This window comes from Artemia franciscana, chromosome 2 (genome assembly GCF_032884065.1).
Source record: "Artemia franciscana chromosome 2, ASM3288406v1, whole genome shotgun sequence".
Lineage (NCBI taxonomy): Eukaryota > Metazoa > Arthropoda > Branchiopoda > Anostraca > Artemiidae > Artemia > Artemia franciscana.
Genome location: NC_088864.1, coordinates 5,567,906 through 5,594,923, shown reverse-complemented (window position 1 = coordinate 5,594,923; position 27,018 = coordinate 5,567,906). Strand labels below are relative to the sequence as shown.

The 27,018-nt window shown below is 35.3% G+C and overlaps 1 protein-coding gene across 15 annotated transcripts in view; it reads left to right on the top strand.

The window, feature by feature from the left end:
* LOC136036379 (glutamate receptor ionotropic, kainate 2-like) overlaps positions 1-27,018 on the top strand; it is a gene marked incomplete at its 5' end in the record, with an annotated part of 326,696 nt that overhangs the window by 258,590 nt on the left and 41,088 nt on the right. For all 15 annotated transcript variants that reach the window (XM_065718683.1, XM_065718607.1, XM_065718615.1 and 12 more), the window contains 1 exon segment: positions 7,740-7,937. In XM_065718683.1, the coding sequence (XP_065574755.1) occupies positions 7,740-7,937 (198 nt within the window).

Genomic DNA, 27,018 nt, shown 5'->3' with positions numbered 1-27,018 from the left:
AGCTCTAATATATATTTTATGGTTGTCTGGTTGCTTATTGTATTATAATGGCTATGAAACCTGTATTCTTAATTAAAATAATTAAATAGATCGATTTATGTTTAAAAATTCTGAACGGTTTTAATACATGTGATAATCAAAGATAATTTTTTTCATCAAAACCAACACCCCTCATTCTTTAAGGAAAAAATACAAAACGACGTGCCAAATTTGCCAAATATTTGGAAAACAATTTTAATCTCCATCCAAATCCTTATCAGTTTTTAGTGTTGTCTTCATTTTCTTTATTTTTATGTTGTTTTGTTGAAAGTGCATTTGTTTGTTGAAAATGTATTTTGTTTGAAAATGTGTTTGATTTATCAACTCACGTTTACATATAAATCGGAAAAGTAATTCCTATAACTGGACTTCCAAAGTGTTTTAGAAGTAAGTTTTTTCAAAGTGATTCAAAGAATTGAATTAATTTTGATTTGCCAGGGGTCAAATCCACTGGATTAATAAATAAATAATGGAACAAATTCAGAAAGAAGACACATTACTGGTTCTTATATGGTTGTCCCAATCATTCGGGTGGGAAAATGTCCACACTTGTTTAATATTGCTAAATTATTCAATTAATTGTTTAATTGCTTTTCTGTATGAGCAAAGAGAAAAGTTGAAATTACTTTTCTATAATTTTGTGGTAAAAGGTTAGCTTTAATTTAATTGGCCTACAAAATTGACTCATTTTGAATCATTTTGAATCATTTTGAATCCTTGCGTCTCTCCCTTCCCGCGTGCTGTCAACGAAAGAAGGCAAATAAAACGTTATTTATCCATAAAATTGTCTATAAACGTTGTGAACATGGCCGTATCCAAGGGAGATAATTCTGTTTGAACCCCTCCCCTGAAATATAGTCTGATCAGTAAAAAATTAAAAATGCATATAAAAGATTTTTTTAATCATGTAAAATCAGCTTTCTGAGGTTTGGACACCTCTTCCCTCCAAGAAAGACCAGTAACCCACCTCCCGACTCCAATAAAGGTACCAGTTGGAAAGGGGGAAGTTATTCCTCCTAGATTTGACATATACCTTATTAGCATTTTCAAATAGTTCCTACTAACAAACCGTAAGTAAGGAACAACGCGGCTCAATGGGGACTGAAACTCTAAAAAATGGAATTTTGGCATCAATAAATATACCAATAGAATGGAATTACTATACTAATTCCAAACATATAAAGTTTATTAAGTTTAGTGTTACCCATCAAAGGTTACGATACTGAGAGAAATTTGCCTGATTTTTGAAAAAGGGATGAAACACACCCTAATAGTCAAAGAATTTTAATGAAAATCGCACCACCCCCTTAAGTGCAAATATATAGCCTAAAATATGTATTTCCCATCTATTCTGTCAATTTTCTTTGTCTTTTCTCACGCCAAGTTGAAAGAGACTAGCGAAAGAAACCGGTTTAAAGTGCATCAATGCATGAGCAACTTAAGCGGTAAGGGGTATATCATACAAGTACCAAAATTTTTACTGGGGGGATTTGACAGAATTCAAATACGAATGTTTTCCTTATCCTACTTTCTCTTTGCCAACTAAATTTTCCATGTGGATACGTTCCGAGGGAATCATCTTGGGGAATTTTTCAGCGGGTTTGAATTTCCGTGGAAGTGACGGGAAAAAGATTAGAAATTAAAGTATTTTGGATTGCCCCCTCCTCAATACCTTGTTCTTTACGCTAAAGTTCAACTGTTTGTTCCCTTTTTTCAGAACGACTCCTGAAACACAAGAGCTGTTTGATTAGAATAGGAAGCTTACTAAAAAGTGCTAAAAACTAAGCGTGAAGAGCAATATATTGAGAAGGGGGCAACCCCTTTACATATGGAATTATATCAGTTCGTTTTGAGTTTTAATGTTGCTTCTTGCTTTGAGCTGAAAAAAAAACTTAAAAGATAAAAAACAGCAAAATCTCCCCTAGATTTTTAAACATGCATTTTGCCCCCCCCCCCTTATACTCTCATTATTCTCATTAATTGGCACCACTGTAACCCAATAGCTAGCGCGCAGCAATGCAATATTGTACAACTGGTTGCAACCCCGTATATAATTTCACAAAAACCGATCATTTTGTACAGACCATGCTATTGTTTAGGAGCAAATGAGGGACCATGTGGTGGTACAATCTATGACGTTGAGAAAATGGTTATATATTTCTTCGATAGTTTTGAGCCGATTATCCACCTGGCAATAGCACTTTTGCCCAGACTAGCATCTCAAAGCTTTAACTTGAAGTGTTTTAACCTTCTCTGGGTCAAAAAGCTAGATCTGCGGCCCTAATTGGCAGAAATCGGCACTTTCCTGTGGCATGGTTTCTTTTGTTACTTGAAAAAAGCATTAGAACCTCTAATTTTCTTTTGAACGATCCCTTTCCTGATTCTATACTAACACAGCTTCATTTTGAATGAATCTGGAAAAGAAACAAATAAACCAATAAATATGTCATCTTATTGAAAAATCATATTCGCATTCGTAATTGGTCCGTAATTCGTATTCGTAATCGTAAGAAACCGTCATCGTATTTCTTGAAAAAAATATCAAATTGCATGTTTTTGCACAAAAAGCTTGGAACCTCCACAATAGGGCTCTTGGATATGTTTAAAGTCTATTTTTACAATTGTCAACATAATCACACCGTTTTAGGGGTTTTCCAATTCGAGACGCAAATTCATAAAATATAGGGGACGAAGATTTTCTTACGCTTTTTAATGGAGATACAAAAAAAAAACTTTGAGAAAATGTAAAACAGAAGGTAGCGACGACTTCACTGCTTGGAAAAACCATCGACCAATCTATCGAAAATTTAGTTTCTTTGCCTCGTCTTTTTTTATAGCCATAGTTGTCAAATGGATAAAGTGCCTATCCGCTCTGTTCTCTTGGTCAAAAATTACTTATCTCATAAGTTTCAACCAAATTTGAGCTGGAAGAAAGGGAATGCGGCTCTGAAAATTATCATTCTCCTTTTTCTTTAGTCTTCTAATCCTCTTTTTATTCTCCAATCATCATTCTCCAATTATTCATCCCAATTATTCATTCTGCAGTTCTCGTTCTCCTTTCTTCTTTTCTTCCTTTTTCATTCTCTCTTTCTATTTTCTCCTTTCTTTTTTTGTCCCACAATCCCATAGTTTATCCTTTATCCCCTAACTTTGCGCAATTTTTTTTTACTCATAATTTCTCATATTTTGCAACGGCTTGTAAAAACCAAATAATTAGCGCAAGATTCAGCTGGAGACCTAATTCCCGGAACACCCACTCTTACATACAAGTGTGAAAAACTTCATAAAATACAATGAAGTTGCCCCAAAGAAATTAAATAAAAAAAAAACAAGTTCTTTTTAACTGAAAGTAAGGACCGTCATGAAAACTTAAAACGAATAGAAATTATTTTGGATATGAAAGGGGCTGTCCCCTCCTCAACGCACGCATTTTACGCTAAAGCTTTTATCGTTTTAAAAGTGGGGCTGTGAGAAAGATTCAAACTTTAGCGTAAAGGACAGGACAGCCCCTTTCATATACGGAATAATTTCTGTTCGTTTTAAGTTTTGATGTTACTCCTTACTTTCAGTTTAAAACTTTTTTTTATTAATTTCTGAACGTTTTTCAATTGATGCAGGTTTTGAATTTGGCTCACCGTACATGAATAATTGAAACGAAATTCGCTTATTAATTTATTTTTTTTAACTAATAATATCCTTATAATAACCTAAATTTTATTTTTGTTCATGTTATTTAAGAATGACTCCTGAATCACAAAGGCTGTTTAATTAGAATAATAACCTCTTTAAAAAGTTTAAAAAGAAACTTTAGCGTAAGAGCGAGCTATTTAGAAGCGGCAACCCCCCTCATATATGTAATATTTTCTGTTCGTTTTGAAGTTTTAATGTTGCTTCTAATGTTGAGTTGAAAAAACTTGTTTTTTATTTAATTGATCATCGTTTTTTAAATAACATTGGTAAATCCAGGTCCCCCTCCACGGAAAATTCCCTTCCTCCACGAGAAATTTCTCCATGGAAAGATACTCCCACGGAGGTAAAATTAGTGATATTTGCGGAACTAATTTTGTAAGGCATAGTAACAAAACGGCCAAAGAGATCGAAACAATTCTTATGAAAATAAAAGTCACAAGCTAAGCAACTCTCAAATGACTGAATTGAATGAATGAATCAAAGAGAAGTTCTTTAACCTCCTCATATACATAATCTATATATATTCGTTTTAAGTTGTAATGTTGTTCCTTGCTTTCAGTTTGCAATTTTTTTAATTTTTTTTTTTTTATTTATTTATTTAGTAACACCACAAGCCGAAGACACGAAATATCTTTGGTTTATTATCACATAAAAATCATAGTTATAAAGCTTCTTAAGATAAGATTAAATGCTAAGATTGGCCGAAAAATAACGCAAACGAATTATTGTTTATATCGGCCATTATTTAACAAAATTCGAACTTTGGCGCAAAGAGCCAGGTATTGACGAGGGGTCGAACCCCCTCATATAGTAATATGAGAATCACTAAGACTATTTAATCAGAATAAATAGCTCTTTTGAAATAGCTAAAAATACTTTAGCGTAAAGAGCTATGTATTGAGGAGGGGACGAGCCCCCTCATATACATGATAATTTCTGTTCGTTTTAAATCTTAATGTTGCTCCTTACTTTCAGTTGAAACAACTTGTTTTTTTTTTATTTCTGATTGCTTTTTAAATAATGCTGGGAAATCCAGCACCCCCAATTCCCCATGAAAAAATCCTCCACGCTAGGATCCTCCCACGTAACCCTCTCTCCCTGAACCTACCCCCCTTACCAAACAAAAGACCCCTGAAAACACCTATATAGTTCCCAATACCCAATTCTATATGTAAAGAATGGGCAAAGTTCATAACTTACTGACCTTCCCCCGGGGACTGTGAGTCGTCCTCAAAGACATAGTTATTATATTTTTCGATTATGCTGAACAAGATGGCTCAAAATTTTTATCTGGTGACTTTGGGGAAAAAATGAGCGTGGACCGCTGGGTTGATACAATCACCCCTGGGAAGAAAAAAAACACGCATCCGTGATCTTTCTTCTAGAAAAAAATTCCACATTTTTGCAGATAGGAGCTTGAAACCTCTGAAGTAAGGTTTTCTGACACTCTGAATTAAGATTCTATGACTTTTAGGGGGAGTTTCCCCTTGTTTTCAAAAGTAAGGCAAATTTTCTCAGGCCCGTAGCTTTTGATGGGTATGACTAAACATCATAAAACTTATACATTTAAAATTAGCATAAAAATCCAATTCTTTAAATGTTTTTATTGGTATCGAAATTCTGTTTTTTCGAGTTCCGGTTACTATTGAGCCGGGTCATTCTTTACTTACAATTTGTTACCACGAACTGTTTGATAGACCAATTTCAGATTAAGATCTTCATCCAAAGTTTAAAACTTCCAGTGCTTTAAAATTTTGTTTCCCCCTTTCAGATTATATCCCAATTTTCATATCCTGAAATGGAAATTTATCTGTTTAAATTAAATTTCCAAAATGAAATATTTCGAGGCCTTTCCATAATATCTCCAAATGTCAAAAGATTTTTCCAACTAGATAAGGATTGCTTTTTGGGAACCTCTACTTAGAAATTTTAATTTAAACTTATAAATTTGTAAACAATAGGCTGGCAGCATCTATTCTTGAAGCAATAAATCAAGTTTAAAGATAAAATGTCTAATCTCGCTTTCTCTTTGCATTTATATTTCAAAGTAAAAATACTATATTTATGAAAACTCTTTTGTTTATATTGGTGTATAATTTTAAATTCTTTTGAACAGAATAAATAGAGTAAGATTGAATAAGAAAAGTAAAGGTATAAATGTGGACTTGTGATTCTATTAAATAAATAAAAAACAAGTTTTTTCAACTGAAAGTATGGAGAAACATTAAAACTTGAAACAAACAGAAATTATTACGTGTATGAAGGGGTTTGCCTCTCCTTCAATATCTCGCTCTTTACACCAAGTTTTTTAATACTTTTGAAAAAAGCTTCTTATTGTTCCAATGAAACGGCCCTTGTGTTTCAGAAGTTGTTCTTAAAGAATTGTGACAAAATTCTAACTTTAGCGTAAAGACCGAAATGTTCAGAAGGACGCAACCCCCTTTATATACATAATAGTTTCTGTTGGTATTGTTTTAATGTTGCTCCTTATTTTTATTTCAAAAAACTTGTTTTCTACTTAATTTTTGATTGTTTTTTAAGTAATCTGAGGAAATCTGGTCCCACCTCCACGAGAAATACCCTCCCCAAGGATGTATCCCTAGACAAATCACTCTTGGTGAAAATTAAGTCTGGATAATTACCCTTAACAACTCTACGCGTAAAATTGAGAAAGAAAATAGAATGCAAGGAATACAAATATAATTTTGTAGGGATTCTGGCAAATTTCCCCAGTGTATAATTTCTTCTGACAAGTTTACTCCTGGAAATTACCCTCCCCATTGAGAGTCCCCCAGTGAAAACCAGCAGAAAATTCCCCACCAGAAAATTCGTATTCCCATCCTAAAATGTATACTCGCTTCCCTATAACAAATACTATGCGTAAACAATGGGAAGTTTTTATAATTTAAAGAATTTTCCACTGGGGCTGTGGGGGAGGGGTTCATGTTATATCCAAAGGCATAGTTATTGGACCTTTCAACTATGATGAACAAAATGGCTATCTAAAAAAATAATTCGGACGATTTTGGTGAAAAAGGGGTGCGGGGAGGTGCCTAGTTGCCTTCCAATCTTTTTGGTCACTTAAAAGGGGCTCTCGAACTTTTTATTTCAGTTCAAAAGAGTCCTCTCACGAGGTTCTAGGACCACTGGGTCGATACCATCACCCTCTGAAAAAAATAGAAGCTAGAAATGTCCACAATAAAGAAGTTTCTCTAATACAGGATTCTCTGATACGCTGAATCTGATGGTGGCATTTTCATTGAAATTCTCTGAGTTTTAAGGGGAATTTCTCCCTTCTTTCCGAAAATAAGACAAATCTTCTCAGAATCGTAACCTTTGATGAGTAAGACTAAACTTAATGAAACTTATATATTTGAAATCAGAATACGAATCTATTTCTGTTGGTATATCTATTGGTATTAAAATTCCATTTTTTTTTGTTTCGGTTGCTATTGAGCCGGGTCACTCCTCACTTACAGTTTGTTACCACGAACTGTTTGATATCTATCAAAAATACAGGACTTTCTTTTTTGAATACTTTTCAAGAGATACGAAAAAAGGCGTATAGCAATACGAGGAAAATGAAAACGCAAAATTCCATATTTCAGGTCATTTGAATCAAAATTTGATTTTTGCTATTTCAATTTTTGTCGTATTTAAAATATATTTAGCTTTCAATACTCTAATAAGAAACGAAATAGCTATATAAGAAACCAATAAGAGACTAAACGAAGATAACTTGGATTATGGCTTCAACTCTAAGCCATAACTATATTTTGGAGGGTTCAGCTCATTTCGAGGGGCAGGTCTTATCATGAAACAGGTTTTATTTAGCTGTTATAATGTCGAAACAATTTCGATTCTATGTTCACACTATAGAAGGAACTGACCCATACAGTCTCATCTGACTTTGGCACATCTCCGAGGAATTTTATAAACTTTAGCAAATTAAATCATCCCTATTTCACCATATTAATCATAATGTTTCTAACAAAATTTGTTTTTATTAGGCCGCCTCTACGAGAATTGTAGGAGGAATTTGGTGGTTTTTCACTCTAATCATTATTTCGTCTTATACTGCAAACTTGGCAGCTTTCCTCACAGTTGAAAGAATGATAACACCGATTGAATCTGCAGAAGACTTGGCTGATCAATCAGAAATCGCTTATGGAACGCTGGGAGGAGGTTCAACCATGACGTTTTTTAGGGTAATATTTCCTTTTTCCTTTTTTATACAGACGTTCCTTTTTTCCTTTTTATTTCCTTTTTTATACAGACGTGTCGAAAGGTAGGTTTACAAAGGTTCTCAGAATGTTGTATTGTCGATGGTGCAAAATACTTCCCAAGACAAACATCGTAACTAACAGTTTATGTAAATCTACCACCTGCAAGGGTGGCTGAATTTATTTAGGAACAACTTTAAAACTAGTAGGAGTTGAAAAGCCACAATAGCTCACTCATTTTGTTGTGTCTTTGTTTTTATTTACCATTTATTTAATTGTTGTGAGAATTGATATCACCAATAGATATTCCCGGACCACATGTTGCTCGTAAGGTGCAGTTTGAGCACATTTAGCTTTAGCTTCACATCATTCATTACCTCCAATTTTTTCGCTGTGATGTTTGAGAGATACCTCAAACCGTTCTTAAAACAGAGGGATCTCTACAGTGTTCTAAAATTTTTACATGTTCCATATTATTCCAAGCTATTCCTTTCCAAGATATCACCCCCCTGACACAAAAGTATTCGTAACATAGTCTTGTACTATGTATTATGGCTATTAATGTTTACAATACAATAATCAGAAATGCTCAGTTCTAAGAACTCAAAAACTGAATAAAAAAAATCCTTAATATCAATACTTTAAGATAAATTCAATAGTCCAGTAGAATATTTCCAGTTGAGTTCTATTAAACGTCACTCCTAACGTCACAGACGTCAAAAGCACTTCCTTTAAAGTCAAATAATGGCTTTGCAGCCTATACAACATGCATCTATAAAACTAGTGCAAACAAGCCAATTAATGATGTTTCCCAATAATTGTAGGATTATGCAAAACTAGCGCTTTAATGAAAACACGAAACGATATATGAATTTTACCCCCCCCCTCCCCTTAGGTCTTTTAAAACAGTATTCTTTGGAGCATCTTCCTTAAAAATTACTTTTTTTGTGTCTATATTGAAAATTATATTTTTGAAAAGATAACTTTCCCTCCAGATATTAGAAAAATTGCTTTCCTTCCCATTAAATTTTAATGAATTGACGCCACTGGGTATAAAAATGAGACCTTTTTGTTTGCATTTATCGTAAAACATATTTGAGAACTATAAAAGCAAGGGATTTTCCCTTTTTCTGCCACCTACCACAACAGCAAACAACAATACAAAAAATTAAACAAGTTTAATTACCTTAACTATTCAATTTTGAGCTATTAAATCTTAAATTCTTCAAAAAGATTCAATCGTAACTATTTGAAAGAATTTCCTTGAAAACAGTTCCGGAATTTCTCACTTCCTATTTCTAAGTCTATTAAAACACACCTTAGGCTTTCCCAACTTTTCACAACTGAATAAATCTTCACAAAAGAAATCCTCTCATTGTGACTGACCATTGGGATTTGAAGGAAACATTCTTCTTAAAAGTATTCAGGATTTAAAAGGCAACAGGTTCAAAAGACATATTACAAATGTTTTTTGGGGGGATTTGCATTTGATTGATTTTATATACATTTGAAAGAAACAGGCTGAAAAGGAAAAAATATTGATCAGAATTAGTGTTATATTTTACTGGTGACAGATCGACTCTCATATACCTATTAGGACAAAAAAGGGAAATAAATTTCCCTTTAAGTTTGAGCAGTCTTGGTGAAAGTAGCCGAGTTCAATGGCGTCACTAGCCAAAATATCTTTTAAGGGGGGGGGGGTTACATTGTCTGCGGTTACAAGATAAGTGACAGTGAAAATTAATATATACAAACCTATTGTGCAGCCATGCTTTTGGCCTGAAAATGCTTTTTTTGTCAACTGCCTTTTACAGTTATGTATCAGTGTGGTTACTATTTGCTAAATTTGTTTAAAAAATAAATTTAAATTTTAAATAAAACAAATTTTAAATAAAATTTGTTTAAAAAAATAAACTCTTTTGTGTTAAAACTTGAAGCTACTCATTAAAAAAAGAAGAACATTCCAAAAGTTTTAAATATCTTTCATTCAATTGTCCACACTCATTTTTCTAAGTTTATTTTTCCATTTTTATGTTGGTATTTTTGTGTAAATTAGATTGAAATGTAATAGATTAGATGATCTTTATCGACAATGCAAAGCTCGACATAGATTAGATATCCGACAGCAAGGATATCTAATTAGAAATATTTTCATCTTTACCGGCTGATTTGGACAACATTACTTTTAAAGTTATTTGATTTTTATCACCTGAGACTGATCTTTATCGACAGATTGGCCAAGGGACCTGTAAAAGCAGTAGTAGTAATAGGAATGCATACTGTATGCCACGTTAAACTTCCATTTGAGCTGGAAGCTTTCTTTAAACTAAATTTGTCTAACCGGGTGGTGGGTACCACGTTACGGTAGTACCCACAATACAGCTTTTATGACCAAATGCCGTATTCGCCATAGTTATGTTGTTGTGCCAATAAAATTGTAGCCTTGTACTACCCTGGCTTTCATTCTTGCCTAGGCCTAGTCTGTGATACTATTTACAATGGAGGTTCAGGTCTCATCGTGAGGTATCTCTTGTAACAAAAGTAAATTCTAAATACTAAAGAAAAACTAGAATTGCCTAATTAATCTTTTTATCACGCTTGGAAAGTTAGGGAAAATATATGCAAATCAAGTCCATTTTAATGAGGAAATTGAGCCCTAAGAATTTTCCCACCGAACACCCCCTCCCCCCGACATTTCTACTGGAGGATTTTTCTCGCACGTAAAATAACGGTAGTATTTTAAACCTTGTTAAGTATTAATTTGAATATCAAATTAACAAAACTGTTGAATACCAAATTCAGAAAACTTATTGATTTTTTTATAATTTCGGAAGCGTGTTAGATAAAAAAAAAATATCATAAGTAAACTAGCCTACTAATTGAATGTCCGTAAAATTTCAATAATATGACTGGAAGAGATAGTCAATAATTTGTATTGAGGGGTCTCTAATTTCAGTCAGCAGGAAAAGTGGTAAGAGGGCCTTGGGGGAGGGTTCAATTTCATACCTAAAGCCTTCTGAAAAGTGTGTTCAGCAGCTTTTTCAAATTCTTGACGATCGAATGAACAGTTTAGTAATGCACAAAGAGCACACACACAAAGATATTCGATTTTACATTTATATTAGGCAAAAGCCTGGGAGTAGGACTCATGATAAAAACCCTGGGTATATAGGAGTATTATTATTGATGCTAAGGATAAAGATCACTATCTAGTACCATCCAAGTCAATTTAGCACTGAAATTTTAGGATGAGTTACGTCTTTCCAGGTCTTATTAATAAACTCTCGAGTGAGAATTTGAAAGGATCGCTTCAAAAACAGATTGATATGAAACTGTAGAATTTATAATGTAGAAGATTGATGGAAGGATTTTGAAAAACAGAGTTGGCAATGTAGCAGAAGATAGAATTTAGAGAGGAAATTTTTAAAATCAGCTGGGAATACTAGCGGAAAATTATGTTTATTATGAGAAAAGAGTTTTGTAAAAGATACTTCCGAGTGGAACATCTTACAAAATAAGAATAAAGTAGACCTAAGCGAAGCACAGAAGGCATTAAATTACGACTTATAAAGATGTTAAATAGAGGGGCATAGATGAAACTACTGCCCGAAATGAAAAATGTAGCCACAGATAAAGATAAGATTTTGTATTTTCACGTTAAGAAATTTAGCGGAAATTTTCGGTCCGGCTCCGGACATGTCTGAATTAGAAATTGGGTCTCAATTTGTGAAGAAATTGAAAAGATGGTTAGCACATTTTAAGAATATGCCGAGTCATGAAGAAGCCGTAGAAAATCGAATGAAGTAAGCCAAATGCTTCAAAAATCCTATTACTTATGTCTATAGTATGCAGGATCTGAAGTTAGGATTTGGATTTCTGAAGTTGGTTTTTATCATAAAATCTAACAAGATAGCACTTAAAAGAACTTTTCATTGATTAGGGGCAATTTTGCAAAAATTACACTAAACTGAAGCCAATTCATATCAATTATTTTTCTGCTTTGAAAAACGCTATATAGAGGTTATTGTTTACACAGAGCAAACGAATCGTTAGTTCTGCAGAATTCTACAGATATAAGAAAATATCCGCAGTTATTTTGTTTGTGCGTTTTATATAAATATATTTCGTATAATTTAAAAATCAATAATTCATTTTCTTTCTTATGTTTCAATATTTCTCTTCGTGAAATTACCAGAGAAAAAATTTATGGCCCTTTTCTGGCCCCGTTTTTGGAGAAACCCTATTTTTGTCTAATTTTCTTCTGCATTTGGGCAGGAAAGAAAACATTTTGCCCTTTGACACAGTGCCCCGGCACCTTTTTTGCAAATTAACCTGCTTTTAATCCTTAGACTTACGGCTCTAAGTTTCAAAATATTGACAAATGATAGGGGTTTTGACTTTTTCCCAGGCCCCATCAAATGTTCCCTGAAAAGCATATTCAGCTCTAGGAAGTTTATACTTTTTTTTCCAAGGATGTGGGAAGTGTGAGTAATATTTTTTTGATATTTCCCTTATTTATAACAGCAGTTTTTGGTTCTTACGAGAAAGAGGATGAATATACTTAGACACGCACAAAGGAACTAATTCGGGGGAAGGGGCCAACGATAAAAACTAATTCTATTTAATAATTTGAATAAGAAGTGTTCAAAAATTCTGAAAATTTTCTGATTTGGTGGGGCCTGGGCCCCCAGACCCTCCCCCTGTATACGGCCCTGAATGTACTACCTCAGCAAAAATCTGTTGACGATTTTTTTTTTTTCATCTACGTTATTGATTTTGTTTCCTACCATAAATGCGAATATTTTGTGGATGCTATCAATTTTACTTGACTAATTTCTCTGATCACTGAAGTTAGCAATCGGTATCCCCAATTTCACATACCTTTAGATTTCTAATGAAATTTGAATTAGTAAGCTTCTGCTTTAAAAGTTCCTGATGCCGTTCGCTGTGCAAAGTGTTTCTCATAAGCGGATTCAAACCACCTTCTACACCATCAAGTTCTTAACTTTTCAATTCTATATCCAATCATCCTTGGAGTCTTTCTCTTATGTCTTATTCTGAGTTATTCAGCATTACTCCTACTAAATATCAGCTAAGCATCAGAAATTACTTTATCTACATTTCAGCTAAAAATTAGCTCTAGAAATTACTGTTTACAGTAATCTATGCTGTTTTGATTAAACAGCATCTATGCTGTTTTAAGGTCTAATAAGAAACCCATCTGTACCGGTGTCCTCGACACTTTCAGTCTTCCATTTCCTGTAGCAAAATAAATTTGGATATCCTACTGAGTACTATTAAATTTGTATGCTATTCATAATCAGATACTACTTCTTCGACTATCAATTTATCATACTTTTTTATTGTTTGAAAGAACTAAAAGCATGTAAGTGAAATCCGAATCCATGCAACATGGGGGGGGGGGTGAGTTGTTATAAAGCGCTTTTGGATTTCATATAAACTGCAGAATAATACTCTTCACCAAAACGTTTTTCTTTCTTTTTACAAACCACAATTTTACATGTCTTATTATTCAAATAAGGCTACTTTTATTCCGTCTTTGGTGTGTCCTAATAGAGCTGTCTTCTCCTGAACTGACTCGTAAAGAGATGTTTACTGGCGTCTAGATTTTCTACTTAACAAACCAGAAGAAACAGAATAAAGAATTTCTCCTTTTTATACTTATACACGAAATGTCTAATCAATGTTCCAAAACTTTAACTAACCAAGCTAAGAAATAATTTGCAAATTTGCTTTCCTATTTTTTGCATCAAGTGCTTCCTATCATTGAGGAAAAAGGACAACGCAAATTACAAAAGTTTTAAAACAGTTTTGACTGGTGCATCAAAGTCATGCTATCCCATCACAGCTATCTGTTCATTCCTTCAAGGAGGTGCATATACAGAGGAACATGTTGATATCTGTGCACTTTTCCCTACAGTTTGACATATCGTTTACAATATTCTCCCATTTTCGGTTTTTTCTGAGATTATGCCCACACAAACCAAACAAACTCTGGTGCAAGCCGTAACCCCACCAAACTCAACTCGTAACCTCGGAGTAAGGGTACCACGCTTTGGGAGAGATTATCATAGAATAAAATCATAACTAGCAACGCAATGAGAAATGGCAAAGTGTCTCAGAAATGATCGGTGGTCACCGCGTGTATACCAAAGAGTATTTTAATTATGCTTTAAAAAGCAACATCCCTTGTATGACCATGAACGTTCATGAAAGGTCCAGTTTTTTTCATGAGCTTATGCCCATAATAATATGTTAGTAATTTGCTCTAAAATTTACCCGTAAATTAGCAAGGTTTGCAAAAAAAAAATGTCATAAGTCTAAAAAAGTCATACACAAAATTGCCACCCTTATATTCTGGCAATATGTCAAGAAACTCTAGCATCTTTTGTGGTTGTCAAGCAGTGCTTCCATTGTCCCCGAATTTTCGGGGATTTCCCCGAAAATTGAGAAAAATCCCCGAAAAAAACTGTCGTTCCCCGAATCCCCGAAAACTCCCCGAAAATCTTTCTTTTCACATGATCTACCCGAAATAGAATTAGTGGAAGGCTCACTGTTCGTTCCAAATTTTCAATATTGTTCTGCAACTTTATACTATGGTACGCTGGCGAACGTATGATATTGAAAAATATAAAACGGAATTGAGCTTATAGTTTGGAAATTCAAATCTTCTAAGCATTGGAAAGTTCAAAATTAACCGGTTGGATATAATATCTTCTGCTTCAAGTTATAATCATCTCGTGAGTATTGGTGATTCTTCGTATTTCCTTGATTATTTTACCATACTTACACTTTAGACAATTGTGATTGCAGCTGAATGCTTCAGTTACCTAACCAGGGTCTACCTGGTCCCACCCAAAATTTCCATCCCCCCTACTCTCAAACTCTATTTGGAATCCTCACTAAAGGACAAAGTGTAACAATATATACGCAAGCACCAAATGTTAGGTGCTTTGGAAGAAAAAGAGAGGTATATTGTATATCAGTACTATTGCAGAGTCCTTCAGTGTTATAAGTCCCAGGAATATGAACACACTCAAAAAGAATGTAGAGCTAAAGAGTCTGACTGACTCTTTAGCTGAACCTGATATGCTGAAACTGATCCAGTTATGTGAGACTAACCAGATCAAATTGCCGAAAATCGTAATCTGTGATCCTACGGAGGTCCCAACTACGCCTGATGAATTGAATGCTATTGTTAATCAAAAAGTGACAAAAACTTCCAATAATTTGAAGGACTTTATTGAAAGTGAGAAAAAAGTCCTTGCAGCTGAGAAACTTGCTACATCCATGAATCAATTAGTCACTCCACCTGCCAAGCCTTCCTATGCAATTATTCTCAAGAAGCCCCCCTTAGACCTTAAAAAGCCTGACTCCCGTAAAGCTTATCTGGAGCATGTTTGTGGAGAAGCTAGTGGGAATATAATCGAGCTTCGTCCAAGTAGATACGCCTGGAAAGTAGTCACAAAGGATAAGTGGTGCCGAATCTAATATATCACGCATAACCGGGAATAACTCTGAAGTCGAGCCTAAACTCCAATGCCCCTCCTTTTTCGGTATTATCCGTTATGTTCCTGAAGATCTGGATCAAAATAGCCTATATGATCTGATTGCCAACTGTTTGAAAGCAACTCAAATGCGAAACACCCGTTCGTTTAAGCTTCTTTTTGATTCTAAAGAGGACCTCGAGTCTTCTATTCGCTTTCCACCCATCATAGGGAACGAAAGACTCCCCATTAGTATATTTCAACGCTTGCCACCCCAATGCTTTTCTTGCCAGTCATATGGTCATTTTGCGTCTGCGTGCTCAGGTACCCGAAAATGTTCCAAGCGTGGTGAGGCTGACCACTCCACCTAAAGATAATCCTTGTACCAAGGCACTTAAGTGTGCTCTTTGCAATTTCTCCGACCACCCATGTTACACTTTTAAATGTCCTGTCGCTCAGTCTCTTCTAAAGAATTCCAATGCCTGAAGAAACCTTAAAAATTGTATCGTGGAATATCAATGTGTAAATTCTACCGAGACATCACCTACTGTCTGAACTTTGCTTGCGGTTTGACGTGGTGGGTCTTCAGGAACACTTCTTGTCAAGCGATAGTTGTCAACTGTTGGAGTTCACGTCTTCTCATAATCTGTTTTTTCACCATGATAAGTCCACTCGCGGTAGGCCTTCAGGTGGTTTGGCCCTGATGATACGGAAAGAGCTACTTGGTAATCTAGTTGCTAAGTCTGATAGTTTCCTTGCGGTTGAAGTTTCGAATGTGGTCATATTCATCGTTTATTTTCCTACTAATTACCGTAATGATATGTCTGAGAGAAAGTTCTCTCTCACATGTACATCTATTGCCAAGCTAGTATTAAAATATGAATATGAATGCCTAAGTTGTCTCCTGTTTGGTGACTTTTAACTGTGAACTGCCTGACCCTGAAAACAATAGATCTCAGATCTTGCTCCATGCTTGTCCAAGTCTCACCTATGTTGGAAATGATCGTGATTTTACGTACATCCATCAATCTGGTTCCGTGTCTCAGTTGGACTATTTCTATTGTTCTTCTATGATTAAACCCACCTCTAATACTACGGTTCTTCTTGATTACTCCATATCCGACCACATGCCGATCTGTAATTCTTTTCAAGTAAAGCCCTTGCCGCAAACTTCACCCACAAATTACCCACCTAAATGATTGTTCAGCCTCAACTGGGAAGCAGCTAACATCGATTCCTACCAGAGTTCATGTGACTACATACTGTCGAAGATCCGGATTCCTTTCGCACTTCTCTGTTGTCCGAATATGACAGTAGAATCAGAAAAAACCATCCTACTAAACATTTACTGTTCTGAGATAACGCATGCTATCCATACAGCTGAGAAAACTGCAGCTCCGGTCCGCAATATTCGCCACGGCACGGAAGGGCATAACTGGCGGAATAATCCTAATCTCCTGGCCGCATGTGATTCAGCAAAATTCTCGCTACATTTATGGGTAGATTGTGGGAAGCCGCGCTCTGGAGTAGTCAACGCCGTTCGTATTTACACGAAACATAAATTTCCCAAAGCCATCGCACAGCATAAGGCTAACGAAATTGCCCGTACCAGCGAGATTGTCGATAATTCGCCTCTTGCTTTGTGGCATCTTCGATCTAAGAACAAATCTTCCAATGGCCCGCCCTGCATGCCAGAAAAAGACTGGTGCGACTACTTCAGAGACCAATTTTCAGCCCCTAATTCCTACCTAGATAACACCTTTTGCCAGGCCCTCGATAAGGAGTTTCAGTTTGCAGTTAAGGATATTGGTGTCCTGGTCACTCCGTCCTTGATGCGTTCCAAAATTGATAAGGTAAAGAAAAAGAAATCTAAGGGCATCGATGGTATATCTGGTACCCATTTAAGCTTTGCCAGCAATCTTCTCCTAGAGCGATATTTCAAATGATTTTCGTTACTGGCATCGTTCCAGACAGCTTTGGTGTTGGGTTGGTCCATCCTATTCTAAAAAAAGGTAAACCAGCTGACCAGTGCGCTTCATATCTGCCGATCACTGTTTTGCGCTTCATATCTGCCGATCACTGTTTCAACTACTTTTTGTAAGCTATTTGAATCCCTTATTTTTGATGAAATTGCACTTGGATGCACTACTCCGGACGACCAGTTCGGTTTCAAAAAGCACTCAGGACGGGAACACGTTCACAGCGTTCTTGCAAATCTTTTTATTGATGCAGATAAAAATGGTGATCTTCTCGTCTTTGGAGCACTTGATGTTAGTAGAGCCTTCGATTCTGGCATCCATGGCCATATCCTGCTCAAAGCCCTTCAGCGAGGTGTTTCCTCTTGCATCATTTCCCCTGTTTACAGTATGTACAATAAGCTCTCGGCTGTTATCCTGATCCTCTCTCCGTCCGGCAGTTTTCCTTCTAAAGAAATGCAGAGTGTCAAGAAAGGCGTACGTCAAGGTGGCAAAACTTCTCCATCACTGTTTAATAACGCTATTATCGAAGTACAGCAAGTAATAAAGCCGTCGTGCTTTTTCCGTGGGATTAATCTTTTGCTGCTGAACTTTGCTGATGACATTCTTCATGTTTCTCGTTCGATATCTTTATTTCAAAAAAATTACGACTCACTTGCAGCGGCATACTAGTAGATCGGACTTTCCTTCAACGAATTTAAAACAGAACTTCTTTTCTTCAATGGTTCAAAAAATGAGCTTTCAATTAACCTCTCCGTTAAAATTGGCGACACTCTGATTAAGCCTTGTGAGTCCTTTACGTATCTTGGCCTTCCTATTTCTTCTACATTGAAGGACACACGCTCAGCACTGACAAACCGTCACTGTTCCCGTCTACGAGCGTCTTACGGATTACTTGTTGCCAATAAGTATCGTTTCAACCGTCCTCTCCTTGCCCGGCTATACAATGCTTTTACTACCCCCCATCTGCTTGCTCTGGTTCCCTTCTGAAAAATATTCAAAGCTACCGAAAAGAAAGCCATTTGCAGCGCATTTCACAGATATGATAAGTTTCTCCTGCGTCTCCCTTTGTGGGACAGCAATGGCGGCATCTCCAGGAAACATAAGGTCACCAACCCTTCCATGGCCACAGAGAGAAGAATCTCCAAATTCAGTACCAATATTTTAAGAGCCAACTACCCCTGGACTAGTGATATTTTATAATATTTGAAGTGGAAGTGTATTTAAATTTTTGTGCTTTTCTTTCTTTTTCTTTTATATACTCCGTCTTTTCCGTTTTTGACGGGTAATAAATTAACAATAATAATAACTACATGTGTGCACTGCAATTTTCTAACGTTACAGCAGAACGCTTGTTCAGCGCCCTCAAAGATTTGAAAACAGATAAACGAAACTGTTTGGCGACAATATCGGTTGCTTGTAGTCTTCAGACCAAAGTGGGAATGAAGAGCCTCAATCTCAGTTCCTCTTCTCTTGTCCTTGACCGTGAAATGACGAAGCTTCTGTCAAATGTTAAGGCTTCTGAAACTGTTGAAGAAGCAGCTACTCTTATTTCTAGTTTTGTTGCCCCTTAGGTCGTAGGTAGTGTGCTTAGTTTAGCTGATATTGAGCCTCTTCGTGGCAATTTTCAATGACATATTCTTTTTTGTATAATTGAATATAATTGAAACTTGAAGGCTTTATTATTTCCTGTACAAACAAGGTTTGTTGCAAATACATGTTTGATCATTCGAAAAATTCTTTTGGCTTTCCCATCCCAAAATACTCCCTTTTTGGTGCAGAATAAATTGAAAAAGCTGATTTCCACTCTAGGATTTAAGCAGGCCTAAGTGTTTGAAGCTAGGTAGAACCGCTGGACCGAAAAGGCTTTTGAAACACCAGTCAAGAAAATAAAACCTGTATATATTTTCAACCAATCAGAGAAAAAACGGATTGGCCAGGTATCCTAAACAAAATTCTTTTTATTTATTTTAAGTTTATCTTTTTAAACCGAATCTTACGAGTGGGGACCTTTATGGTATTTTCCGGGATAAATTTTTAACGGTATTGAATTATCTAGACGATTTTTCCTGGGAGAGGAATAATTTTTCTGTGGAGATGGAGCTGGATTTCCTGGCATTTTTAAAAAACTGTTTGAAATAAAATAAAAGATTTTTTTCCGTCTGAAAGTACGCCCAAGGAGCAACATTAAAATGAACAAAAAAATATTATATATATAAAGGGGATAGCCCCCTTTTTCTTTGCGCTTAAGTTCAGATTTAGTCCCGATTCTGTAAGTACAACTTCCAAAACAATTGAAAAATGAGAAGCTTAAGTACTAAAAAACTTCAGCATGAATAGTTGGGCGTTTAAAAGGGGACAGTCCTCTCACTATGTTATCGTTTCTATTCGTTTTAATTTTTAATTCTGTTTCTTGCTTTCAGGTGATTTTAAAAAATTAAATTTCTGGTGTAAGTTCATGTTTGCTTGCCGAAGAATATTCATTAATTTCGAGAAATCATTGCAAATGTTATTGCTTTGTATGAGATTATTGCCTTTCCATAGGCTACTTTATTTTCGTCGTCTTTCTGAAAATAAATGACATAAAAATCTCGTTTTCGGGCTATGGGAATAAAGCAGCACCTAAAGCAACCTAAAGCAACAAAATTGCAGTGTCATTCAGCCTATTTTTTTTAATTTATTTAAAAATAACTCTGAGGTTTTGTCCGCAATACCAGCAAAAATTGTTTTTGGCTATGGGTTCCAATCCTGTACCCTAGCTCTAGAACCTATTCTGTTAAAAACTAGATTTAGTACGCGGATCCAAGCCCTACTTGAGCCTGAAAACGAAGCTATAACCAATTTTGGCTCCCAAATTTTGTAACAAAAGTCCATTTTGAACTTGCCCCCGAAAATTCCCCGAATCTTGAAGACTTGTCCCCGAAAACTCCCCGAATTTTTTAAACTTGTCCCCGAATTTTGAGATTCGAGAGTGGAAGCCCTGTTGTCAAGAGAAGTGGATGTAATTTTCTGGACTCTACAGTATAGTATCACAACGTTATGCGGAGACAAACAATCATAACTTAGAAACAATAGGGAAATTTTTCCAAGACAGTGAAATTCGATGCAGTGGATATTTCGGCCCTATGTCAAAGGGCTTTCTTCAGCGCAACAGCAGAAAAAAAATACATGCATATAAAAACTTAGATTAAAATGTGAAAATTAAAACAAAAAAACTTTTTTTTAAAACTGCCCTAGCATCTTTACTTCAACGAAGTCCAACCAGGACTGATAAATAAATGATGTGAGATGATAAATTCATTCAAACAAAACAGAACAAAATAATTAAATACAAGTTTTCAAAACTAATCTTGGTTTTTTGGCAACTTGCCTCACAGGCCCTTTTTGTAACTGTTTCAATACTATTTTAAATTAGTTTAGTAAAATATTTTTTAGATCATTTTTAATTAAATTTGAGCGTAAAGAATTTAGTGAATACTCCCCAAGTCCCTATTCAAAGAAATATTTTTATTTATTTTGAGACTAATTTCGATTTATTCCCAAACCACCTGTTTTATCCCAAAATCATTAATAATGAGAGAAGATTTTTCAAAGAGTATTGCATGGGAGGGATTATTAAATATATACCAAGCTAAAGCATAATAAAAGATGTTATTAGAACTGTTGGAAATTAATGTCTTGTCTATGTCTTCTTTATGCTAGTGTAGCCGTTTTTTTAGATTCTGATGAGTCCTGCCAATATTCTGATTCTGATGAATACCAAAGCCGGAAGATATTTGATAAACCCCTTTTTGGCGAGTAAATGGGGTTTTATCTTTACCGGAGTTTAAGAAATCTGTTATTTTAAAATTATTAATGAAAACTACATACAGATTATTTTTTGTGCAAGCATTCTTTTAATTTTGTTGTGATTTTTGGGATAAAGAAAAGATGAATAAAATTTGAGGGCTTATCAGGAGTGACGTATATTTGATTTTACGGGAAAGTCTTTTTAGTCTGCGGTTAATTGTATTATCGACAAAACAAATGGATTATCCATTACCAAAAAGAGTATCTCTGATAAAATTTGTTTCTGCATTTATATACGAATCGGAGTAAATATTCAGGGCACGATCAATGAGAGAAGTTACAACTGCTCTTTTAACTTGTGTGGGGTGATTTGAATTAAAATGAAGATATTTGTTTTTTGCGTTTGTTTCCTATATTCCAGTTTATCAGTATTACGAGTAATTAACACATCTAAAAGGGTGGCTTATTCCGAATTTCAATTTCTAGGGTAAACTGCAAATTTCTGTCATAAATATTAGGATGATCTAAGAAACTAAGTTCAACTTCCTCTTAATTCCAAAGTGAAATTACACCATCCATGTAGCTACCCCAATAGACATGTTTTAAAAAATAAGATTATAGAAAACTATGTCTGCCACAGGAACTTGTTTTGGCAGAAAAGAGGATTTTGGACGTTTTTTCCAGTGTTTTGATTTCCTGGGGTTTCAACGTTTTAGAAGAGAGTTTAATTATTGCGAGTCCAGGATTAAATCTTGGAGAATAAATGGGGTTTCTCATTGAAGATTCATTTCTAAAGTTTTCCAATCTTTTATAGAGTCATTCCTTTGACAAGCAAAAATCATGGCTGAACAGATTCCTTTCTGATCTAACAACTTAAGAAAAACGAACAGTGGACAGGTTTTCCAACAAAAAATTCTCCAAAGATTTTCTTTCTGAAGAGATAATATGTATTTTTTGTTTTTGTCCTTAATAATATGGACTAAGGTTTTTAATTGTAGTGTATGACCGAATTGCGCTTCTTTCCGAGTATTTAAATGTAATTTATGTCTTAAAGACTGGGGAATAAGATTTTCATTTCTGCGGGATTCAAAAACTGTTTATTGATTCATAATATTAGCATGTTTCTTACCTAAACTAATAAAATGTTTTTAAACTAATAAAACTAATAAAAGTGGTTCGGGAATCAATCAGAATTAGTCTCAAATAAGTAATAATATTTTTTGAATAGGGACTTAGGGGAGTATTCACTAAATTCTTTAACTAAAAATGATCTAACAAAATATTTTACTAGCATTGAAACAGTTAAAAAAAAGGCCTCTGAGCCAAGCTGCCAAAAAAGCAAGATTAGCTTTGAAAACTTGTATTTGATCACTTTGTTCTGTTTTGTTTGAATAAATTTATCATCTCACATGATTTTATTTATCAGTCCCGGTTGAAATTCGTTGAAATAAGGATGCTAGGGCTGTTTTAAAAAATTCTTTTAACAATTTAGTTCTATTTTCAAATTTTAATGTAAGTCTTTACATTCATATATATCTTTTTCTGGTGTTGTGCTGAAGCCGGCCTTGGGCACAGAGCCATATCCACTGAATTGAATTCTGCTGTCTTGTAAAAATTTCCCTATTGTTTCTAAGTTGTGTTTGTCTGATGTGGAAAGGCATTGTGGTCGTCGTCCCTATTATGCGCAGAAATCCATTAAGCGTCAGGAACACAGTCGATGATCACTATATATATACTGTAGTTTCAAAAATAAATTAAAAAGTATCTGCACTATGAACTAAAACTTTCATGGAACGTTCACTAGTTTATTCAACGTTCCTTAATTTATGCATACAATATTGCTTTAGTAACAACGCATGAATTTATTTAGGTCACAAACGAAAATGTGAGTTTTTTACATAGCTCATTAAAAAAATCAGTTGCCCAATTGACTTCGTTATATTCTGACAGTATTAACAGCACTAGTCGGCGTCAGGAGAAATAACTATAACCTACAGAACTTCCCAAAATATCGCAAAATTAAATGGAGAATGCCAATAAGATTCAAGGACATGACCGATGTTCACCATACATATACTGTACCCGTAGCCTCGTTAGTCATCAACACCTCCTGCTGTAATCAATCTTCATTATACCTTCGGTACTACTACTAATAACAACTCACTACAACACCCAATCGTCTGAGGCCAACAGAGTTACGCACGCTCCTCCTCCATATCAATACGATGCTTCCCTCTTTACACCTTCCCAAGAAGTCCCAATTTCCTGTAAGTCCTTTTTTAATTCCTCTTTCGACTCCATTCAGGGGATGACCTACGTTTCCCTTTGCCCTGGCTGCTTGTCCGAAAAATGACGATCTTTGGCAATCTGCCATTCTTCGCCCGAAGAACGGGTCCTAGCCATCTCAACATTTCCCTTATTACAGCCCAAGAAAAGCGGAATGGAACCAAGTTGTTCGTGCAGCTTACTGTTTGAAACACATTTGGTTGGATGGGTACCCAAAGCAATCCGTAGACAGTTCCTCTGGAAAACATATAACAAATCCTCCCCCGTCTTTCAAAGTGCCTACATTTCAGAACCACGAAAGACCAGTGTCATCACTGTAGCTTTAACAGTTTTTCTATCATTTTTAGAGAAATTTCACACGTTATAATTACTTTTTTTATTTTTGTATGCCAACGAATGGTCCGTGTAGCTCGAATACTAGTCATTTAGACTTGGGTTGACTCTGACTGAGCTTTGTTATTGCGAACCCTTATTAAATGTTTGAAAATATTTATCTAATTGTCACGATTTGGAATGTGCCATAATTTTCTAAAAGTACTTAAGGTGAAAATTGTGTTGCTTTATTTTCATACTACTACTACTAATAACTCACTGCAGCACCAAGCCGCCTGAGGCCAACACAGCTACGCACGCTCCTCCTCCAACCTAATCTATTTAAAGCCTCCCTCTTTACACCCTCCCAGGAAGTTCCCATTTCCTTTAAATCCTTATTTATGACATCCTCCCAACCCAGACAAGGACGACCTGCTTTCCGTGTAGCCCCAGACGGTTGGCCAAAAAGGACAATCTTCGGTAATCTGTCATCCTTCATCCGTAGAAAGTGGCCTAGCCATCTCAACCTTTCTTTCATTATAGCCCCAGAAAGCGGGATTGAACCACACTTTTCGTACAACCTACTGTTTGAAATACGGTCAGTCAGCCGGGTACCCAGAACAATCCGTAGGCAATTTCTCTGGAAAACATCTAGTAAATTTTCATCTGCTTTTCGGAGTGTCCATGCTTCAGAGCCATATTTGACCACTGTCATCACTGTAGCTTCCAATATTCTAATCTTGGTTTGTAGGCTTATCTTTCTATTCTTCCAAACTTTTTTTAACTGTGAAAAAACACCCTGAGCTTTAGCTATTCTACTTTTAACATCTTCACTGCTCCCACCATCTTTACTAATAATACTACCAAGGTAACTGAAGCTCCCAACCTGATCAATCTCTTCGTTACCTAAGGTCACCTGTTCATCTTCACTTATTCCTAGCCTTAGTGACTTAGTCTTCTTAACATTAATTTTCAAGCCTATTTTAGCACCCTGAACTCGTAAAACCTCTAAAAATTCATTCATTTTGCTCACACTTTCATCTAATATGCTTAAATCATCAGCATAATCTAAGTCCAGGAGCGTTCTTCCTCCCCATTTGATTCCATGGTCTCCAATTGCCTTTCCTGTGCTCCTTAAGACGAAGTCCATCAAAATGATCCATATAAAGGGGGATAGAACACAACCCTGCTTAACTCCTGATTTAATACAAAACCAGTTGCTAACCTCATTTCCTACCTTAACCGCAGCAGTATTATTCTCGTACATAGCGCAAATCACTTTAATGTATTTTTCTGGTATACCATATAACGATAAGACCTTTGTTAACGCTGTTCTATCAACAGAAACGAAAGCTTGCTCATAATCGATAAAACTAAGGACCAAAGGTGTTTGACAACGAAGGGACTTCTCAATTATTAACCTAAGAGTGAAAACATGGTCGACACATCCTCTACCTTTTCTAAAACCGCATTGTTCTTCCCTTAAAACTTTGTCTACAGCATGTCTCAGTCTAAAAAGTATCATATTACTCAGTAATTTGCTACCTACAGAGACCAGACTAATGCCTCGATAATTATGACATTCACTCTTGTCACCTTTCTTATACAGTGGTTTAATTAAGGTTTTCCTAAAATCATTGGGTACTTCCCCTTTTTCAAAAATCATGTTCATAATCTTCAGTAGCTTATTCCTAACCTCAGAGCCACCATATTTAAGGAACTCATTAATCATACTATCAGCACCTGGGGCCTTATTATTTTTTAATCCTTCTAGTACTGTCGCTAATTCTTCCTCACTAAACAAATCTTCCTTCACATCCAAGGTATCACAAACTTTTTCATTTTCATCTATATCTTTTCCTGCAACTGTATCTCGGTTTAGCACATTCTTCAAATGTTCCACCCATCTTTCTTTAACCCATCTTTTATTTTCATACAATGCTTCAAATTCACCCGGAAAGATCGAAGACAATAAAACTTTTAAATTCGTATGCTTTACTTTTCTTTCTATTTTTTTTAGAGCAAAATTGCTCGTGATAAATCAGTTTAGCTTTTGTTAATTAAATTTGCTTTCGCATCCTTATTTATCTTGCATATATTACTTTAAACTTTAATATAGTAAACACATATACCTTTTATGAATTTTAGCACAAACTTTATAGAAGTTATAACTAACTTTAAATTCTTAGACGAAATAATCATATATGTTCCATGCTGCCATTTTTCCTAAAATCTATCCTTCAATGAATAAAGAGTTGCTTATTTTGTTTAATGCTTTTGGTAATTCTTCCTCACAATAAAATATATTCGGCCGTAAAGATGTCATTCCGCTCTTTTCCTTCCAACCGCAGCCCCCACGGGAGGTCTTTAAAATCAGTTCAATGAGACTGATGCCAAAACTATTTTGATCAGTCCAAGTTACTTTTCCAATCTCTATAACCGGTCACCAACTGAAGAGGGATCACTTCATTATTGCTCATAAATTGTTGCTCAGCTCCCGCTTGTCAATCTCCCCACATCCTTGTCTAAATAGAGGCAGGCTTAATTCTTGGTTAACAGGCCGAAATTCCTTTTCTCTCCTCACTGGTTCCCATTCTGCTGCGTTTGCAATGAAGTTGTTTTGCGTTCTCGTTTTTCTGAATTTATTGCCCACATAACTCAAGGAAAGAAGTGCGGAATGGTCTGTCCCGTAGAAAAACTATGAAACTAATGGGTAAATATCTACACCCTGTAGCTATAAGAAAAGCATTAATATAATACAGGATGTAATAGCAGTACTGGGCTGAATTCAATAGAATTAGGGAGTTGATAGCTTTCTGGACTTTGGTTTGTTTCACAAAGAAACAGCGAGCTTACTTAAAAATAATTTTGTGACTCAAAACTTTCGATCTTTTCACTGGTAAAAACTTTCATACAGGAGAATTAATTACGTAGAATATAAGTGTTTGTTCTTTAATGGTGGGGTATTGGCGTCGCTTATTCGCATCGACATAATGGATAATATGACTGACTTACTTAAATAAGCATCAGAACTAAACCAATAAGATTAAAGCACACTTTCACTATGAGGCTATAGGAAAATAATTCTTATTTTTATCTTTGTTTTTTATTTTTAATGTTAATGAATGCGCATTTGAATAGGCATATATCACCTATACAAATATTCGATTCAAGTCAAAGAAGCACTCAGTTTTT